Genomic DNA, 16,710 nt, shown 5'->3' with positions numbered 1-16,710 from the left:
AAAATGCAGACCATGCAGAGGTCTGCGCACAGGAATGTTTGGCCTCCAGCTCTCGAAAAGGATTTTAAATGGAAACACTTGAAATCTAGATCGTCTATGAAAGGTTAAAGTGGCCACCTGCTGTCCCCCATGCGTCCTCTGAATTATTCATGAGTCAATGACGGCTGAGAGATCCTGTCTTCACGGCTACCCCTTTCATTATAGATAACCATATTAATATGCAATCTTCTCAGGACTTACCATTAAAACTGTGAAAGATGGGCTTTAGGGAAAGAAAGCAAACGTTTAAACTTTGTATTCCTCGCTGCTGCGCATTCGTGGTGCACTTCTGGCTAAACGTTACACACAGACGTCAAGAGCAATTGGATTGATATTTCTGCAACAAGCGCAGCACGTTGTACCGATGCACTTATAGATACCATTTGGCCAGTCTGAGTGTTGCCTGAACAATTTTCTCTTGGATGGGTATTGCAATATAGGGAATTGAACAAATGGTTTTTTTTGGAAGCTAGCGCTGATTTTGTCCCGTTGATTCATATTAAGAGCGGACAGGTGATCCCTCTGTGGCACCAGCTGCTATTACATCACCCCATTAGCATGCAACATAATCACAGCCGTGTCCACTCTTACATCAAGCAAGGTCAAGCAGCTAATAGCATGTTTGCAGGAGAACATGGATTAAATTGAACAATTTAGATTACTTCCATTAAATCCAAAGCGAGCCCAGCCGCTGATTGGACTGTTGTGCGATTACACAGGAGGCCCGTCTGTGGCTGTATCGCTGCTGTGCAGAAAAATGTGAAAACGAGTAGCAAGTTGGAATTCCTCACATTCAACTTGCAACGAGCAATCCAATTAATTCCCATTGTAACCGTCTCTCAGCTTTGTGGCTCTAAACACAGGGCCAGTTTGTAGCTGCGGCTAACACATAACCCATGCTTGAAAAAACAAACCGACAAGTTCACTTTTATGACCCTCTGACCTATCAACGGGGAGCCTTTGGCCGAGATAAGTTTCATTTTCCTCCCACTGCCGAGGGATCAGCTCCACAGCAGTCAGCCATCAGGGCTAGCAAACCAAACATCATCCTAGCACTTATGTGTAGAGGACGTTATGGATTACTTCACATTTAATAACATGTCAAAGTCAAAGGAGATTTGGACGAGCCACGGTCCACTAAGGCTCAGGCTGCAGCAGATAGCGCCGCCGCTGCTGCTGCCGCCCCACGAGTGGTTAGCCCTGCCGAGCTAGCTGAAATGAAAAAGAAACCTCTCTGTAGTCTCTCTAGCCTGAATAGAGGTAATTGGAAGTATTTCTTCGCCCTGCTGCCTTGCGATGTTAAGTCAAATGTAGTCAATAATGCAGTGAGGCATATTGTAAGCTGATGATTTCTATCTGATTCTGCTGCCAATGTCACTTTTCAGACTTTCTTCATTGAAAAACCAAAACAAATCATGTTTAATGGATGAAGAGGACCGCTGGCGACAGTTCGGAAACTGTGTTTTCTGTCCTTAAAACGCTTGTGAGCATCCTTCGTTCGACGGTTACTAATATTTTTTCAGTGTAAAAATCAATTACAATATGAGACTAATTACTCAAACACCAAAAGTAATTGTTTTACTTTACTCGCCCCCGGATGTTAGCGCCACACTGGTTCCCCAATAACAAAAACAGCCAGTGGGATGTTTGAGAAATAATCAGCGGTAATGTGGACATAAAAAACAAATGGGTAAAGGCAAACAATAGAATAGCGAGAGAATAGTCGTGAAAAGACAACATTCATGATAATACAATATCCCAAATCTGCCAATCTGAGATGTCAGATCTGCCAATCTGAGATGTCAGATCTGACATCTCGCCTCATATCACAATATCAATGTTATATTGATATATCGCCCAGCCTCCAACTGCTGGGAACCCTCACATGAATCCCAGCATTACTCAGCCCTACTTTACCCCAACAAGCTGTCTAATGAGCCTGTCTGTGTGTGTGTGTGTGTGTGTGTGTGTGTGTGTGTGTGTGGGTGTGTGTGTGTGTGTGCGTGTGTGTGTGAGAGATTCAGGTCCAGGTGCAGATGAAACATTCCTTGTGGAATTTACATGACTATGCGGTCTTGGCTGACGTTCGTGTCCAGCTGCTAACCGCTCTCAGTTGGAGCCGCCGCGCAGAGACACTGGTTTCACCTGAGCCCTCGAGACCACACATGCACACGCACACGCACACCATTTCTGTGTTGTAACGTAACGTTCGGCCCATTGTGGAGAAATGACAAGAAGCTTCATAAGCAGTTCAGTGAATATACATAATCTCCAAAAGCCAGGCTAGTCGGAGGAGTCCACTAGTGGAAGACACACACACACACACACACACACACACACACACACACACACACACACACAGAGCAAGAGGATAATTGGTCAAAATGAAAGGCACAGGCAGTCTTAATGGACTCCTAATGGACTTAATGTAACGTTTAAGTGACATTCTTTGCAATCCCACAGTATATGGTTCTTCATCCTAACCCAACGCAGCGGTAACACAAAGTGAAGGGGCCACTTTACAGCACCGTACATGAAATATCAAACGGATCTGTCTTACTGTGTTCCCGTTTCCATTTAGATGCAAGCCGCTGTCAAAGAGGGGAGAGGACACTCGGCTGTGATCCGTGGACGGCCCGGGAGAACCTGGGAAAGCAAAAGGCGCGTTCTGAAGAACCTCTGCAAAACATTTAGGCACATCTTCATTCAACAAGAGGAAACAAGTCAAGGGTTGCACCTAATCATCAAACCAGCAGGGCCCCGGTGTTGCCTCCACTGGGCCGGCCTGGCTTTTAGCACAGCACCTCACAGGCAGACTCCAGAAGAGACAAACGCTGCTCTTTGATATGATATTAGCTTGGCATTCGACCTGCTTTCTAATTCAGTCACACCGCGTGGCTGACTGCTCCAGGCCTCTCCCGCTCGCCATTTGTGCCAAAGTGAAACAAAGGGCGGCTTAGAGACAATACGTTTTGAACCTTTTTGTTCCCGCGGCAAGAAAACACGACTCGCCGGCCAAACACCCTCCGGCGAAAACCCCCCCGAACGTGTCGACACCGACGCCTTCCATGAATGTTAACTTTCCCGGAAGAGGGGAGGGCCGGACAGCTCTCGGTTTCCAGAGTGTTGGCAGTTTATGAAATGAGCTATAAATATTCATGCGCGTCTATTAGTATTAATCGTTTTGCTACATCTGTGTGCTCTTCATAATTTGGGAAATGGGGCAAAATGATCACCATGTTTGCTGGTGGCGACTGAAATGATTTGTATCACATCTTTTCAGTTTGGTGCCGGCAGCCGATTCATAAGACAAAAACTTGTTTGGTGGTTTGGCGGCCGTGAACAGATGACGGCCCAGATGTTCAGTACCCGTGAGCTTTCCTATCCCATGTGTCATGACTGTGTTACCGAAGAGATTAAAGGAGTGGTGTGACATTTTGTGAAACAAACATATTATAGAAAAATCATCACCTCTAAAGTTCACTACTTATTACGTTTGTTCAATCTGTACAAAAATTAAAGTGTGAAACGTTTCCGGAGTTATGAGCCAGACGAGGCATATTTGGTCACCCCGGGCAGCCTGGATAACCATTTCTTTTCCCTTTATAGTGAGCCATATCTCTATATTTATTCATAATTAGAAGACAGAAACTCAGAAAGGAAGTGAATAAGTGATTTTCAAACTTTTACTTGAAATGCTAGTATCTCAATTTTAATTGAGAAGATTCAGCACTTTGACAAAAAAAAAAAACATCCCCATCAAAAGTTCAATTTACTCGACTTTTCTGAAGCGTTCAAGTGCATCTGACAGTCTTCCTCACCGGATGGCGCTCACTCAGTGGTCATGGAGATCGCTCCGAGCACACTGTCGTAGCTCGTAAGGTAAAGAAATGCTGTTTTGCCAAAAGGGGAGTTCAGGTACTTCTGAGCACCAATCAGAACGTAGTGATATTATAATATTAGATCAGAAGAGATTTGGTGGGTTGCCGGCCACAGTCGATCAAATAGAGCTGCAACTAACAATCACTTTCAGAAAAGATTATAATTAATCATGAACTCAGATATCTGGAGGTATTTCAGGGACCGTCTCCTCTACTTGTCCCATCAAACTTGGAAACTCTGCTCCATAAAAATAGTCCAAACTTCCAATTTATGTTTTGCTCAGAGCTGCTTCGAGTCCTCGTTTTACTGCTCGCCACCATTTTCTCACCTCTCTCAGCTGCGTACCTGATTCCTCACCTTTTTACTAGCTCCACATGGATGAATTCAAAATCTATGTTTTCAGCCCTTCAAGCTGCTGCAGGTAAGTACAGGAGCAGGGGGACTGCAGCTGTGGGTGTTTCTGACATTACTGCTTGCCTCAGGCCACCGAGCATGACAATTTATTACTTTTGAAACGAATGCTCGTCTTTTGAACGGCTTTAAAGCGCCGAGGCGTGCTAAAAGACAATTTCCCGTAAACGTGGCCGATACCTTTCTCGGGCCAAAAAATGCCCGTCGCAATGGAGTTTATTGTGAGCTTGCGTGGCATCAGAAACCACGGGAGTCTTACCGAGAGGCAGTTTTAGAAATGATGGAACTTCTCGCAGGTAGCGAACGGTGATGGTGACCTCATCTCCTGCGGTGCGCAGGAGGTGAACCTGGCGGGGAGCGAGAGGCGGATTGAGATGGAGACAGATAGAAAGGGAGAAAGAAAGGAGAGAGATTATGAGCGATGCAGCGAGATAGAAATGTAATCTCGGAGACATTTAACAAGCCACATTCATGTCAGCGCCTGAGCAAAGTTGAAAATGACGGGCAACGAGGGAAGAATATGTAGTCGTGAGTTAAAGCTGACAGAAGTCGCTTCACTTGAAATCATCAAAAGGCGGGACTTGAAGGACCGCCGTTTGTGACAGCTGGCAACATGAAGTAATTGCGCTCCAAAATGTGTGATAATTTCATGTCTAAGTGGTGTAAAATATGTCCTCAAAGATGTTGAGTCCAACGCAAAGTCCAAAATAAACTCAGGTGGAGAGGATTAAAGCATCCAATCTGTCTGTCATGCACACATCTTGGAAAAGAGAGAAAATAAAAAAGGCTCAAACGAGACACCTGACTGTCACGTCCAACATCCAACATCCAACAGGTCACCGCTGCTTACCCTAAATGCACATCTGCCATCAGACCCCTCACTACCCCCTCAAACACTGCACAGTAGCCCTTTGCTTGAGCCCGAGCATCTGCCGGTGCGGCGAGTGGGACAGCCTGCCATTAAAAAGCTCTGGATTGTCTTCTGAAGAGAAACTGCTCATTATGTGTTTTGACGCTCTGGAGGTGAATGTGGTGAACAGCTGTTTGGGGAGACAGTGACGAGAAGACATGGAAAAGAGGGAGGAGAGACGGCGGGCTGCTGGCACAGAAAAAAAAGGAGTTGTTTAACAAAGAGAGAAGCTAAGTTTGAAAGAGGAAATTGAGCCAGAACAAAAGTTTTTAAAAAGAAATTGCTTCTGCAGCTATTGAAACAATTTCATTTTCTGAAATTTTGTCACCGGGTGAAGCAAAAGGAAATCAGATTCTTGACAACAAGCCACCTGGGATTGTAACTTGTGATTGTTGGTGTTGGTGTTGCATCTGGGAGAAAGGTGGGAAAGCAATGGATGGAGCAGCGTGTTGGTGTTCATCGCAAATGTACTCACAACTTCTTCATGCGTGCAGGGCTCTACATTTATGCCATTGACCTAAAGAAACCAACAGAGAGGAAAAGCATATGAGTAATTATACAGTGGAGAAAGTGTGTAATTAAGCAGCTCTGAGCTGGTTCGCAGCAGCGACAGAGGCCAGAGGGGTGGACTATGATTGGCAACCTCTGGTGCGACCCCGTCCCCCTCACGCTCCCCACCCGCAGCAAACCGCATAAAGTGTTCACGGCGACCAGTTCTGGATGCCGGCTCCAGGACGTCCCGTGATGGCGGTGACTTATACTCCAAACACCTTCTATTACCTTGTTTTCATGCTGCCTTTTGACTGCCCGCTGACTCTGCTGCTCGTTTGCTACTCTAATCGAAAACCAACCAATTTTTTTAGGCCTCTGCTCGAAAATTGCATACCTAAACTAAAAAGCTTGTATTTCTGCAACCATTAGGGCTATTTGAATAATTTTGGTTAGAGCGAAAGGCTACACATGTGAGATTTTGTTCGGATGTGTAAATATCAGTTGATATCTTACTGGTTAAGAGTAAATGAAGATGACAAACAGGGAAAAATTACAAGGTTTCAGCTCCGCCTAGAAAAAAAATCACTTTCAGGATAAATATTTCTTTGAAATGATGCAGCTGTGAGTTTTAACTTGAACTCAGATCATATCACAATATGTGAACAGTCTCTCTGCCAAGGTCCACTTTGACAAAGTGAAGTAGAGCAGAGAAAATGTGACATTTGCTCTTTTTCATATACCAAACCATATATTTCACTTGTATATTACTTATAGAGTTCAATACATCCACATGCAGCAGTTTTTTTCTTCTTCATAAAACAAGCTAGGATGTACAGTTTTAAAAAAGGCTGCTCGTGGTGAAACAGCTGAATTCATCTCCGACCCTCGTCTCTCACACTGCGAGGAACGCCTTGGCCGCTGCTCTGCGGCTCACTTTCATTGTTTTGGACAGTTTGTGTGGCGAACAGCAAACACACTTCTGTACTTCGCTGCAACTCGGCCCTTTCCTTGGCAGACAGCTCGGTGAGCTTGTGGAACGATGGTATGAAGTATATTATAGCCATAAAGGGGAACTGCTTGCATGGTCGTTGTTTTTTCAATGTTTGAATGACGTGTGTTTTACGATGCGTTACAGCCCATAAGGTTGTTTGTTGGATCACTATTCATGTTTTGTACTTTACTGAGTAAACCTTTCTCTAGTTTCTGTAGCAGAAACAGTGTCTCAAGGATGCTAATGGGCAACAATGTGACCTCAGAAGGGTTTTTTTTTGTCTTTCACTTGCACTACTGTCTGTCCAAAACAATTTAAATGAGCATATCTTTATGTATCTGTTGTGACTCCAACACCAGGATATGAACCAAATAATTACTTCTATGAAATGTTACACACCTACTGAATGGGCCTATTGGGTGCAGGCTTACACAAAGACTACACAGGAGACACAAAATAACACAAACAAACCACAAAAGCACACAAAGGCCAACACACCACACCTAAAGACTCCACCGCAACAACCACAAAGACAGCACATCACTAGCAAGGAGACAAACACAGACCAACAACAGGACAATACGCAACACAAAGATGCACACAATGACTACAAAGAAATGCAAAAGGGCCACACAATGGTCAAAATGATGACAAAGACACACAAAACAACTTCACCACAGGAATCTTTACATGTCTGTGTCAAAGGCTCCTTTGTCTCATAATGCGGCCGTGGCTGTGATTTATAGCGGCTACATTGTTGTTATTGATATAATTTCATATTAGAATAGAAAGTGGATTATTATCTATTCTTGCCCTCCTCTGCCATGGCTTACAGTATGCAAATAGATGCAATATTCTGCAGTGTGACAATTCAAAGTCATTGCAAATAAATATGACACACGAGATCCAAAAGGTGGAAGCAGCAGCAATTCAATTCATAATATCATTCCTACTAACTTCCAATGTGAGTATTCATATTGCTCGGCTGTCGGATGAATCCGCAGGGTTTTCTAGATAAACAGCTCGCCACATAAACCCGTCAGACAGATTCAAATGAACCTTTTAAAAAGATTAAAACGAAAAGCATTATTAAAGACCAGACACTTTGTCGTTTGGATGACTCCAGACGTTATGATTAATCTCCCACAGAATTAAAGAAGTCGTTTGACCACAAATTGATCTCTTTAAAAAACAAAGGACAAAAAAAAAGCATAGACACGTTAAAAGAATAATTTGATTTTAAATCATGCTTCAAAAATAGTCTCTCGCCCATCTGGTAAATGAAATTACACTGTGGAAAACAGAAGAGGGTTGAAATTGAGATGCAACAAGCCGTCGCTCTCGGGCAGTGACCCGGAATCAACCGCGGAGCAAAAGAAGTCACGAGCTGATGTACCAACCTGCAACACGGCGTCCCCGACGAATAGCTTCCCCGTCTGATCGGCTGCAGGCGTCAGTTGTCAAGTGTCAGAGGTTAATGAAAACATTAGAAAATAATTGCTCATTTCAAACATGGTAATGCGCTGGAAATAGCAAGCAGTGTCTCTGTCCGACTAATCTCTGGCAACGTCAGCTCAGAGAAAAGAACACGGGAAAGCATGAAATTTGAAACTAATCGGGATATAAACTCATTTGCGGCGGCACGGGAGGAAACAATGAGAGTCCTGTTGTGAAAAGATGTGTAACGCTTTGTGAAAGGGGCTCTCGTCGCCCCCGGCGGATATGAAGACATGATTTACTCGTATCCCCAAAAAAAGGTATTAAGAGGGATGTGTGCGAAAGGAGAAATTACACGGAAACGATTCACTCACACGAGGCTGTGATATTGCATCCCAACAGGATCGCCAGAGGTCATCAGTTCCTCCAATTTAACTGATGAACATGATTTAAGCCTTTACTTCTCCATCTAGATTTTTTATTCAAGCAAACTGAGTTACCTACTTGAACACAGCTCATGTTGGAGTTTCCACGAGTGGGAAGACATTTACTGTCCAACCAAAATGAACGTAAGCGTCAACATGTGTTTGTTTTTGGTGGAAAAAGGTCATTTTCTTTCTTTCTGAGAGTAAGAGAGGCGATCTATCTCAGGCGATGCAAAACACATTAAGAATATTTCCATTTATTGGAAAGATGCAGCCATTAAAAACACGTTTGTTGCTAATAATTCTATAAACAATAAGTCCCTTCTCATATACAGGAGAAAGCCATTAGAATGAGTAGCTTTTCAAACTTTAAAACCACTTAAGGGAAATTAAAGGGGAATGGGAAGTTGTTTTTAACAAATACTTGCACATTTATATTTTCATGGGGGAGTTATGCGTTGGAACTAAAGCAGTGACTGTGTGCAGCTTCCTGATGTCGATAATGTTGCCAGGTTTGATTCTCTCATGTACCAACAAGTAGAAATCACAGGTTTGAGGATTATTCCATGGACTCTGTGCCGGTTGAACAAAGACACGTCGATGAACTGAGTCAGTGTTCGGAGGTTGCCGTGTGTGTTTTTTTGTGTTTTTTAACCAGGCTAATTGTTTCCCCACATTTCCAGTCGTTATGCTAAGCTAAGCTAGGGGTAAAATGCAAGGTGCTTTTGAACTTTTGACTACTTTCATTTTTTACTGCTCACTTTTGTCACAAATATCCCCAACTTTTAGGACCCTTACACACTCAAGCATGAGATTGATATCAAAGTCCTCCTGTCGTCCCTACCTCCTCCCTAAAGAGAGCAAAATGTAATGTTTTCATTTGATTCCCCCAAATCTAACCACATTTCATCACTCTTCTCTTCCCCCTTTGACTTTCTCTTAGAATAAGTCCTCGACCAACACTTAAGTAAATTATTAATGCTCTCAAAATTCCATTGTGAACTTAAATGTCACCTGTAAAATATCCAGCGTCTCTTTCTAATCCCATTAACATTTCCATAATCAACCTGATTAATGACATTTAACACTGCATTGAACACCACTCCCAAACCCCCATTGAGGTAGAGAAATGAAACACTTTCTTACCTACTTGATCTTTGAAAATCTTTGAAATAACCACGGGCACGTTGTGCTCTGCTCCTCCCTGGAAAGCGGGAGAGAATAAATGAGGACGGCCGTTGTCGAGTTTGTGATGAAATCCGCCAAAACTGCTTTTTCCACTTTAGTCCCTCCATAATTCAAAACATATATGCTTACTTTGATGCTTAAGCCCAGACCGCCAGTCGCCTGTCTTCGCAGTACAACAGTTCTGTGCTTTAGAAAGCGGGAGTTTCTTATTGGCAATAGGATATTGTGAACATTGAAACAGTGTTGTGCAGTCATGCGTCATGAATTGCGATCGCAAAGTCGGGAGCCCTCGGGCGCACTTACATTTACTGGGGATTCACTTTCACTCGTGCAAACCACGTCCAGCTTCTGGATGGTTAACACCTCTTTGGTCAATTTCAGGCAGACGTCATAGGTATTGTTGGTCTCCTCATTGTACAGCAAAGCAATTCCAGATTTTGTCTGTTGGAATCGAGAAGAGGAATTGACATTTTGCCAAGCAGAGCAATTATGTACACAATGAACATTTTAATCCTCTTTCCTCAATGTGTCACTTGTGTTCCCCATTCTGCTGGTCTCCTTTTGCGGTAATTGGTTTTGCCTAACAGTGGGAAAGCGTGAACTATTGTGTAATAGAAAGAGAAGAAAAAAAACGGATTTCATGTTTTGAACTTTATATCTTTAAGTTAATAAAAAAAAAGGGGGGTTGGGGAGGCATGGAAAAGTTCAAGGAAATTGCAGTTTGAGGACAAAAATGACTTGAACATAAAAGAACATGGCCCAGATGTCGCTCTTGACACGATGATTATCTTTGAGTAGGTGAAGATCTCGACAGACAGGCCCTTGAATTTCATTCACCATTCTGACCTTTCACTGCTCTGGTACTGTCTGCCTTACCAACTCTCATGAATTAGAAACTGGAATTTCTTCGTCTAGAGACTAAGTTAATGCTAAATGGAGCTTTTCCTACAGTGCTGTCACCTCATATGGCTCAGTAGTTGCTAATCGTTCTTTTTTTGTCTCACACTCCCCACACCCAGATTAGACGAGCTCACGTATCCCGACATCGAGGCGACGTCACATGGTCCAAATGTATTCTTCAGCATTGAATTTACTGGATATATTTCTGACGCTATCGTTAGTTTGGAGGTTTCGTGAATATAAAACAGGGCTGTGTAAGTCCACCACTGAGCTGACTCAGGTGCAGCTCTTTAAGGTGTCGCTGACAAAGACACTACGGCTCAGAGGCATTGGGCGTCTCAGGCTGTAAAATGGCCGTTGCCGTCAAGGAAAGAACTTGTGGAGACGCCTAAACATCCTGAAAAGCACCCAATGAAGAAATCAAACATTTTGTCCAGCCCTCTAAATGGCATTATTTTCCTTTTAACATTCTGCAGCTGGTCATACAAGGTACGTATTGTTGCACGCTGTTTGCATTTAATTGGGACACTTCGTCAATAACATTGGACCTTGACCTTTGACCCTCTTGCTCTATAACTACTGCTCAAAGGATTGTGTGTCAGAATAGCTCAAAAAGCCCGCTGGCTTGCACGCTGCAAAATGCGACTGAATGCAGTCGAACATCCTGGTATTTTTGGCATACTGCATTTGACATACAAAGTATTGGGACATACTCAATCTTTTGTTTCTGGCATGATGAATAACTCCAACCCTACTGAAACCAACCGTCTATCATTTTGAAAAAGACTGAACACAGCGGTGAGAGGCTCAATTCCCTCGTGTTTTGAAAACACTATTATTTTCCCGAGCTTCATCAAAATCCTGCCACCGGAGTCAATAGGATTGATGGATGGTGTGACATCCAAACAAATGCAAAGGACAACAGCTCATGTTTGATGGGAAAAACAATTGCCAGTTGAACTGAAAAGGCCAAATATGCAAGGAGAGGACAAAACAGAAAGAATGACGCAGGCCAATCGACCCCCACAAGCAATGGCCTCAACCAGGAAATGTAGTTAGCTAACGGTAAATGCTAGCCACCGCGGCCGATTATAAAAGTCTTACTATAAGTCGATAAGATGATATATTCCATATTTCTGGTACAACTGACTCAGTGTTTAATTTAAAACCGTTCCAGAGGGATTTCAGAAGCGGCAGACAAAGAAAGTTGCTGTAGACAGGAATCAGCATGTTTTTTAGTTTTTTTTTGTGTCTCATCAGAACTGGGGCTTCACAATAGGTATGATTTATTGCAATGTGTTTCTCTTGTATTCCAGTGATTGTGCCCACCCCCTCTTTCCTTTCATACTGCAGCAGGTTTTACTCTCCAAGTTTTCCTGTTGGATAAAGTACTGTATCATTGAACGCCTCCTACGACACCGTTGACGAAAGAGAAGTTGCACTTATTTCAACCCTTTTTTTAATCAATGCTTTACATTTGCTTATCATATGTAGGAGTGAAGAAGGAAGGCTATGTTTATTTTAAGATCATTTGTGGACATGCTGTCTGAAAGGTCATTCATTATTTTTAAAAAAGAAGAAAAGAAAGAAAAACCTCAGAAAACATCAGTGACTTTACCAGAAAAGATTTATTATCAGATCAATTGAGAACAAGGCTGGACAGTTTATTATTAAATGCATTTTCGTGTACTTTGAATCATTTTGTGCCTGGATAGTCCTGATCCAAGTTGTCACAAGTCACCCTGACGGCGATAAGATAGTGATCGGTTGAAGGCGAACAACAATACAAATGTGAGCGCTGTGTTCTTCTGCAGGCAGATTTGTGTCCAAAAGCAGAAGATTGACCTTTTCACAGATGATGGAGTTGGTAGGAAAAAAAAGAAAAGGAAAAGGTGACAGTCCGTACGTGGGTGAGGTCAAGCAATTCCCTTTTTAAGAGACTCTGGAATGAAGGTTGTGCTCTCTTGCTGCCGCTGGGCAGCACGGTGTTTTGCATCGCGGGGACACAAAGCAAAGCTTCAAAGTCTGACGGCACACAAAGGCAGCACGATTCATCTATCGTTACATTTTCATTTCTCCACTGCTGAACCTCTTATGTAGCTGTTAGCGTTCCTCCTCTTTGATTCTTATCAACAGTAAATCACATACAATGACATTCATTCAGGCCATAAACTTCACATTCAGCTGTTTAAGAGCTCGACTGCACCAGGAGCTAAAGACCTTCTGGAGACATTTTATTTGGCCTTGACAACTGGAACTGCAAAGACAAAGTCAAATTGACTTTATCAAATACAAAATGAAAACGTAATGCATCGTACAGTATACGAGGACTGCTCATTGCTGCAGTCATTTGCCATCAGCACAAAGGACCCAGAGAGTGGGAGCTAAGGCTGGCTACACCCAGCGGGCGCTGAGACGTCAACGAAAAACGACTTCCAAATGAGGACAATCGCGCCCGCGTGAACACGACAGACTACTTCTTGAAACTCTGCGGTATGAGGCGCTCCGGCACAAACGGGGGATGACGCCGCCGGCTCTCAGATGTTAGTCCCGGCTGCCATGGAAAACGGCCACCCACAGGAGCGAGACGTTTGCCGGGCACCTAATTAAAGCAGTGGGCTAATGTTTGCTTCGGCGTGAAGGGCTGCAATTGAAGGAAAACATCGCTTGGTTTCATGGAGAAACACATGACTGGAGGGACAGGTAGAGCTGTAACGGGAATCCCTTTTCCTTTCTTTTTTAAGCGAACATTTACTTTGATTTTAAGTGGAGCGCGAGGCGCTGTACATCACTATGGTGACCATGGAGTGGTTACATATTTTCAACAAAGCATGTGATGACGGGGGACCCTCAAGAAATAAATCCATAGTGTTGGAAAAATGTGTGGGAAGTGAAAAAAAAAAAAACTGAACTGAAGGAAAAAAGAAAAGCACCTCTTGCAGGGCTTATCCTTTACAGGCCCCGTGCTTCAGCCAGCTTCCTCGTGTGTGACTGTGTGCAGCCATGTGGGATCGGAAAGCGTATTCGAGAGACTATGGTGCCGTCTTGCAACCTCATTACATTTGTGCAGATTGGAAACAATAGAGGGGATGAAAGCCACCTTGTGGGACACGTGTACATAATACAATCTTGTTAAGACGGCGCACGCTGCTCGTATATTCTCCTTAGGCAGTCTGTCAGAAATTCTTTAATCCAATGACACAAAAAAAAACAAAAAAAAACAGTTAACATTCAAATCACACAGCCGCCGCAGAAGCAAAAACGTATTTGCAATATATTCAAAGCTGAAAGTGAGTTAAAATCTTGTGACAGCATATCATAGTCATCGCGCTGACTGTAGTCAAATTGTGTCTTCTTTTCCCCTTAAAACATTCGCAGCCGCACTGTGGGCGGCGGAGCCGGCGAGCTAATGCAATCCACAGCAACTCTGCAACGAATGCCGTATTTGCGCAGCTTAAAACGTCCAGTTTGTGTTGTTTTGGTGACACCGTTGGGGAGGTTTGGATTCCAGGCACGGTAAACATCGGAGCCGAAAGTTGTGGATGAATCATCTCTGCTAAAGTCACGTCGGTTTGAGAAGCGTCAGAGCCGAGCTGTCGCTTTCAGGATCTGTGATGGAAGTGACCTGTGACTGTTCAAGAAAACGCAGCCATTTTATCTCTTCAGCAGACACTTTGAGTGTCAGAGGAGCGTCACATTCAACAGATTTACCGTGTGCCTGGTTCCCAGTATCAAGGACCTGAACCAGCGCGGCAATGTTTACCGAAATAATGTATTCCCTGTGCAGAGAAGAGGCGCCGGTACACAGAAGCCTGCCTAGTGACGAGTGACAATTCACATGGGTATTTATACACAGAAGACAAAGGTGAGAGGTTAAAAGAAACATGTTTCAGACGAACCGAGTGATTGAATCATTGTGGGAATCATAACATAAAGGTATTGCCCTTATGTAGATTGCCTGTCCACTCAAGTGATTGATTTCTTAATACCAGGTACAGGGAAAACTACAGGAGGGAGGAGGATTTACATACAGAGCTTTGTGAAAGATAAATACATCGAAGATTCTACATTTTCCATCACAGGACCAAACCTGGGTCTGGTCCACTTTAGTCTCCAGTGCAATGGACCCGGGGAGAGTTCAGGACTTGGGTCTGTGAGTGAATGTGCGCCTGACTGGATCCTGGTGGAGCTCAGATCCTGTGCTGAGTCATATTCAGCACATGTGAATCATGTGGGAGTTCTTGATGGATGGAAAAGTGTGAACTGAAATGCATAAAAAAATGACGTGGAATGGAGACTCAATAATATGTGAGGCGTCGGGTTGCTGCTCTCTCTCTCTCTCTCCCTCTCCCTCCGCTCGGCTCCATTTGGGTGGACTGTATTCTAGTCCGGGTCTAATTATACTCAGGTTTATTCAGTTTGAGTCGGACTGTCCTCGGGTCCTTTACGGGAACCCGCTGAGGTGGAACAGATAAATATGTCTCATGTCTTGGAGAACTTAAGACCAGAGTCAAGACCGGAGAAAAGTCCAGAGTCAAATCCCAACTCAAGACTGCGTTTTGGCATCGCTGAGAGAGCCACTGTCAATCTTTTGATAAAACAGAAGAAAATAGACTGAGAGAGTTCAAATCTGTGTGGATTCATCAGACACACATGAGAGAAAACAACAACAAAAAACAGATGAAACTCCTCCCGCTTTTATGCAGACACGCCATAACAGTTAGTCCAGTACGTTTGCAGAAATAAGTGCTTTTAAAAACTTGTATCTGTAACTTTTGAATACATTAAAAAGCAAAATGATGAGTAGCTTTTGCCGTTTTGAGTCTATAATCAAATCCATTTGTCTTCCGCTCTGAACATCTGTATCAAAAGTTTAAAATAAAACCCCAAAGACGTCCTCAAGATCTGATCTCTTTGTTGGCTGAGGAGGCAGAAGCACTTCAGATTTGAGTGGCAGTGTAATTTATTTTTATCATAACTCATAGAAAGCTTGAATACGAGATGTGCAGAGAAGACATGGAAAGCTGATTTAATATGCCCCTGAAATAACAGCTGTAGCATACTGACTTGAACTATTTATTTCTCACCAGCTCCTTGCTTTTAATACTAGGGGTCCTGATTCAAAACTATTGAGTGGATCGGCTTAAAATATTAATATGACATGATGAAAGTTTGAACTGGGAGACTAACCGCTAAAACGTCCCCAGCGGTTGGCCCTCGTTAACCTACAAAATATACCATCCGCTGAAAGTATTGGGAGTAGTTTTACAGTCGCGCTTCTTTTACCTCACACATTATCTTGGGCCGAGTGCGGCGGCCAGCTGTGCACGAACGGACAGCAGCCAAAAGTGTGATTAAACCTTTTGGCAAGTAACTTACGTCATTAACATTAACGAGCGACTACGCTGTAATCGGCACAATCGAGAGGTTTGTCTCGATGTCCTCGTGTCCAAATCCGATAACGCACCTTTCCCTCCGCGCACGTGCAAAGTGGCTGCGGTCGAATTGAATCGAAAAGTCTCCGCGGTCAGATGGTGGATTTTGTGGATTCGTCACTCCGGTGGTGTCTGGAGTCCACGCCCGCGTGGATCGGATCTGCGGCTGAATCCGGCTACACTTCGGCGTTTGCGCTCTCCGCCACGTGAGTGGCTCGTAATTTGTGTGTCCAGTGCACACTACGCGACTTTCGGATGATAAAATCCACTCAGGCTTTCCAAAAAGTTCACAACAGCTGCTGCATCTTCTCTACCCTTTAAAGAAGACCCAATCAACTTAAGGCACGGCGTGGAGTAAACAATTGAGAAGTCTGCCAAGTTGAATCGTTAAATGAAGATGTACAGAAGGCGGGAGGTCACCGAATCCAGAGTCGAACCTGGGAATCTAAGTGCAATACTGAAGGAAAATCAAAGCTACACCCAGACGTTGTCTGTAGATGGTGAAAGTATGAATTGTGCCGGAGGGGGGGCATGTATAATTTGTTTAGTTGGAGGGTATCTTCAAGCGCAGTTAGTGAGCGAGCTCCAGCAGAGAGCACG

The 16,710-nt window shown here is 43.7% G+C and overlaps 1 protein-coding gene across 2 annotated transcripts in view; it reads right to left on the bottom strand.

The window, feature by feature from the left end:
* Nucleotides 1–16,710, bottom strand: part of sntg2 (syntrophin, gamma 2) — a 70,529-nt gene that overhangs the window by 37,560 nt on the left and 16,259 nt on the right. The window contains exons 2-8 of one of the 2 annotated variants that reach the window (XM_068579825.1): nt 10,079–10,216; nt 9,905–9,961; nt 9,734–9,791; nt 8,126–8,169; nt 5,718–5,759; nt 4,592–4,679; nt 2,600–2,685 (exon numbers count right to left, since the gene is read on the bottom strand). In XM_068579825.1, the coding sequence (XP_068435926.1) occupies nt 2,600–2,685; nt 4,592–4,679; nt 5,718–5,759; nt 8,126–8,169; nt 9,734–9,791; nt 9,905–9,961; nt 10,079–10,216 (513 nt within the window). The remainder of the gene's footprint in view (nt 1–2,599; nt 2,686–4,591; nt 4,680–5,717; nt 5,760–8,125; nt 8,170–9,733; nt 9,792–9,904; nt 9,962–10,078; nt 10,217–16,710) is intronic. The other variant, XM_068579826.1, reaches the window with a different exon arrangement.

Source organism: Clinocottus analis, unplaced genomic scaffold (genome assembly GCF_023055335.1).
Source record: "Clinocottus analis isolate CAN_PGR_092001 unplaced genomic scaffold, fCliAna1.0.p SCAF_17, whole genome shotgun sequence".
Lineage (NCBI taxonomy): Eukaryota > Metazoa > Chordata > Actinopteri > Perciformes > Cottidae > Clinocottus > Clinocottus analis.
This window is presented reverse-complemented; position numbering and strand designations above follow the sequence as displayed.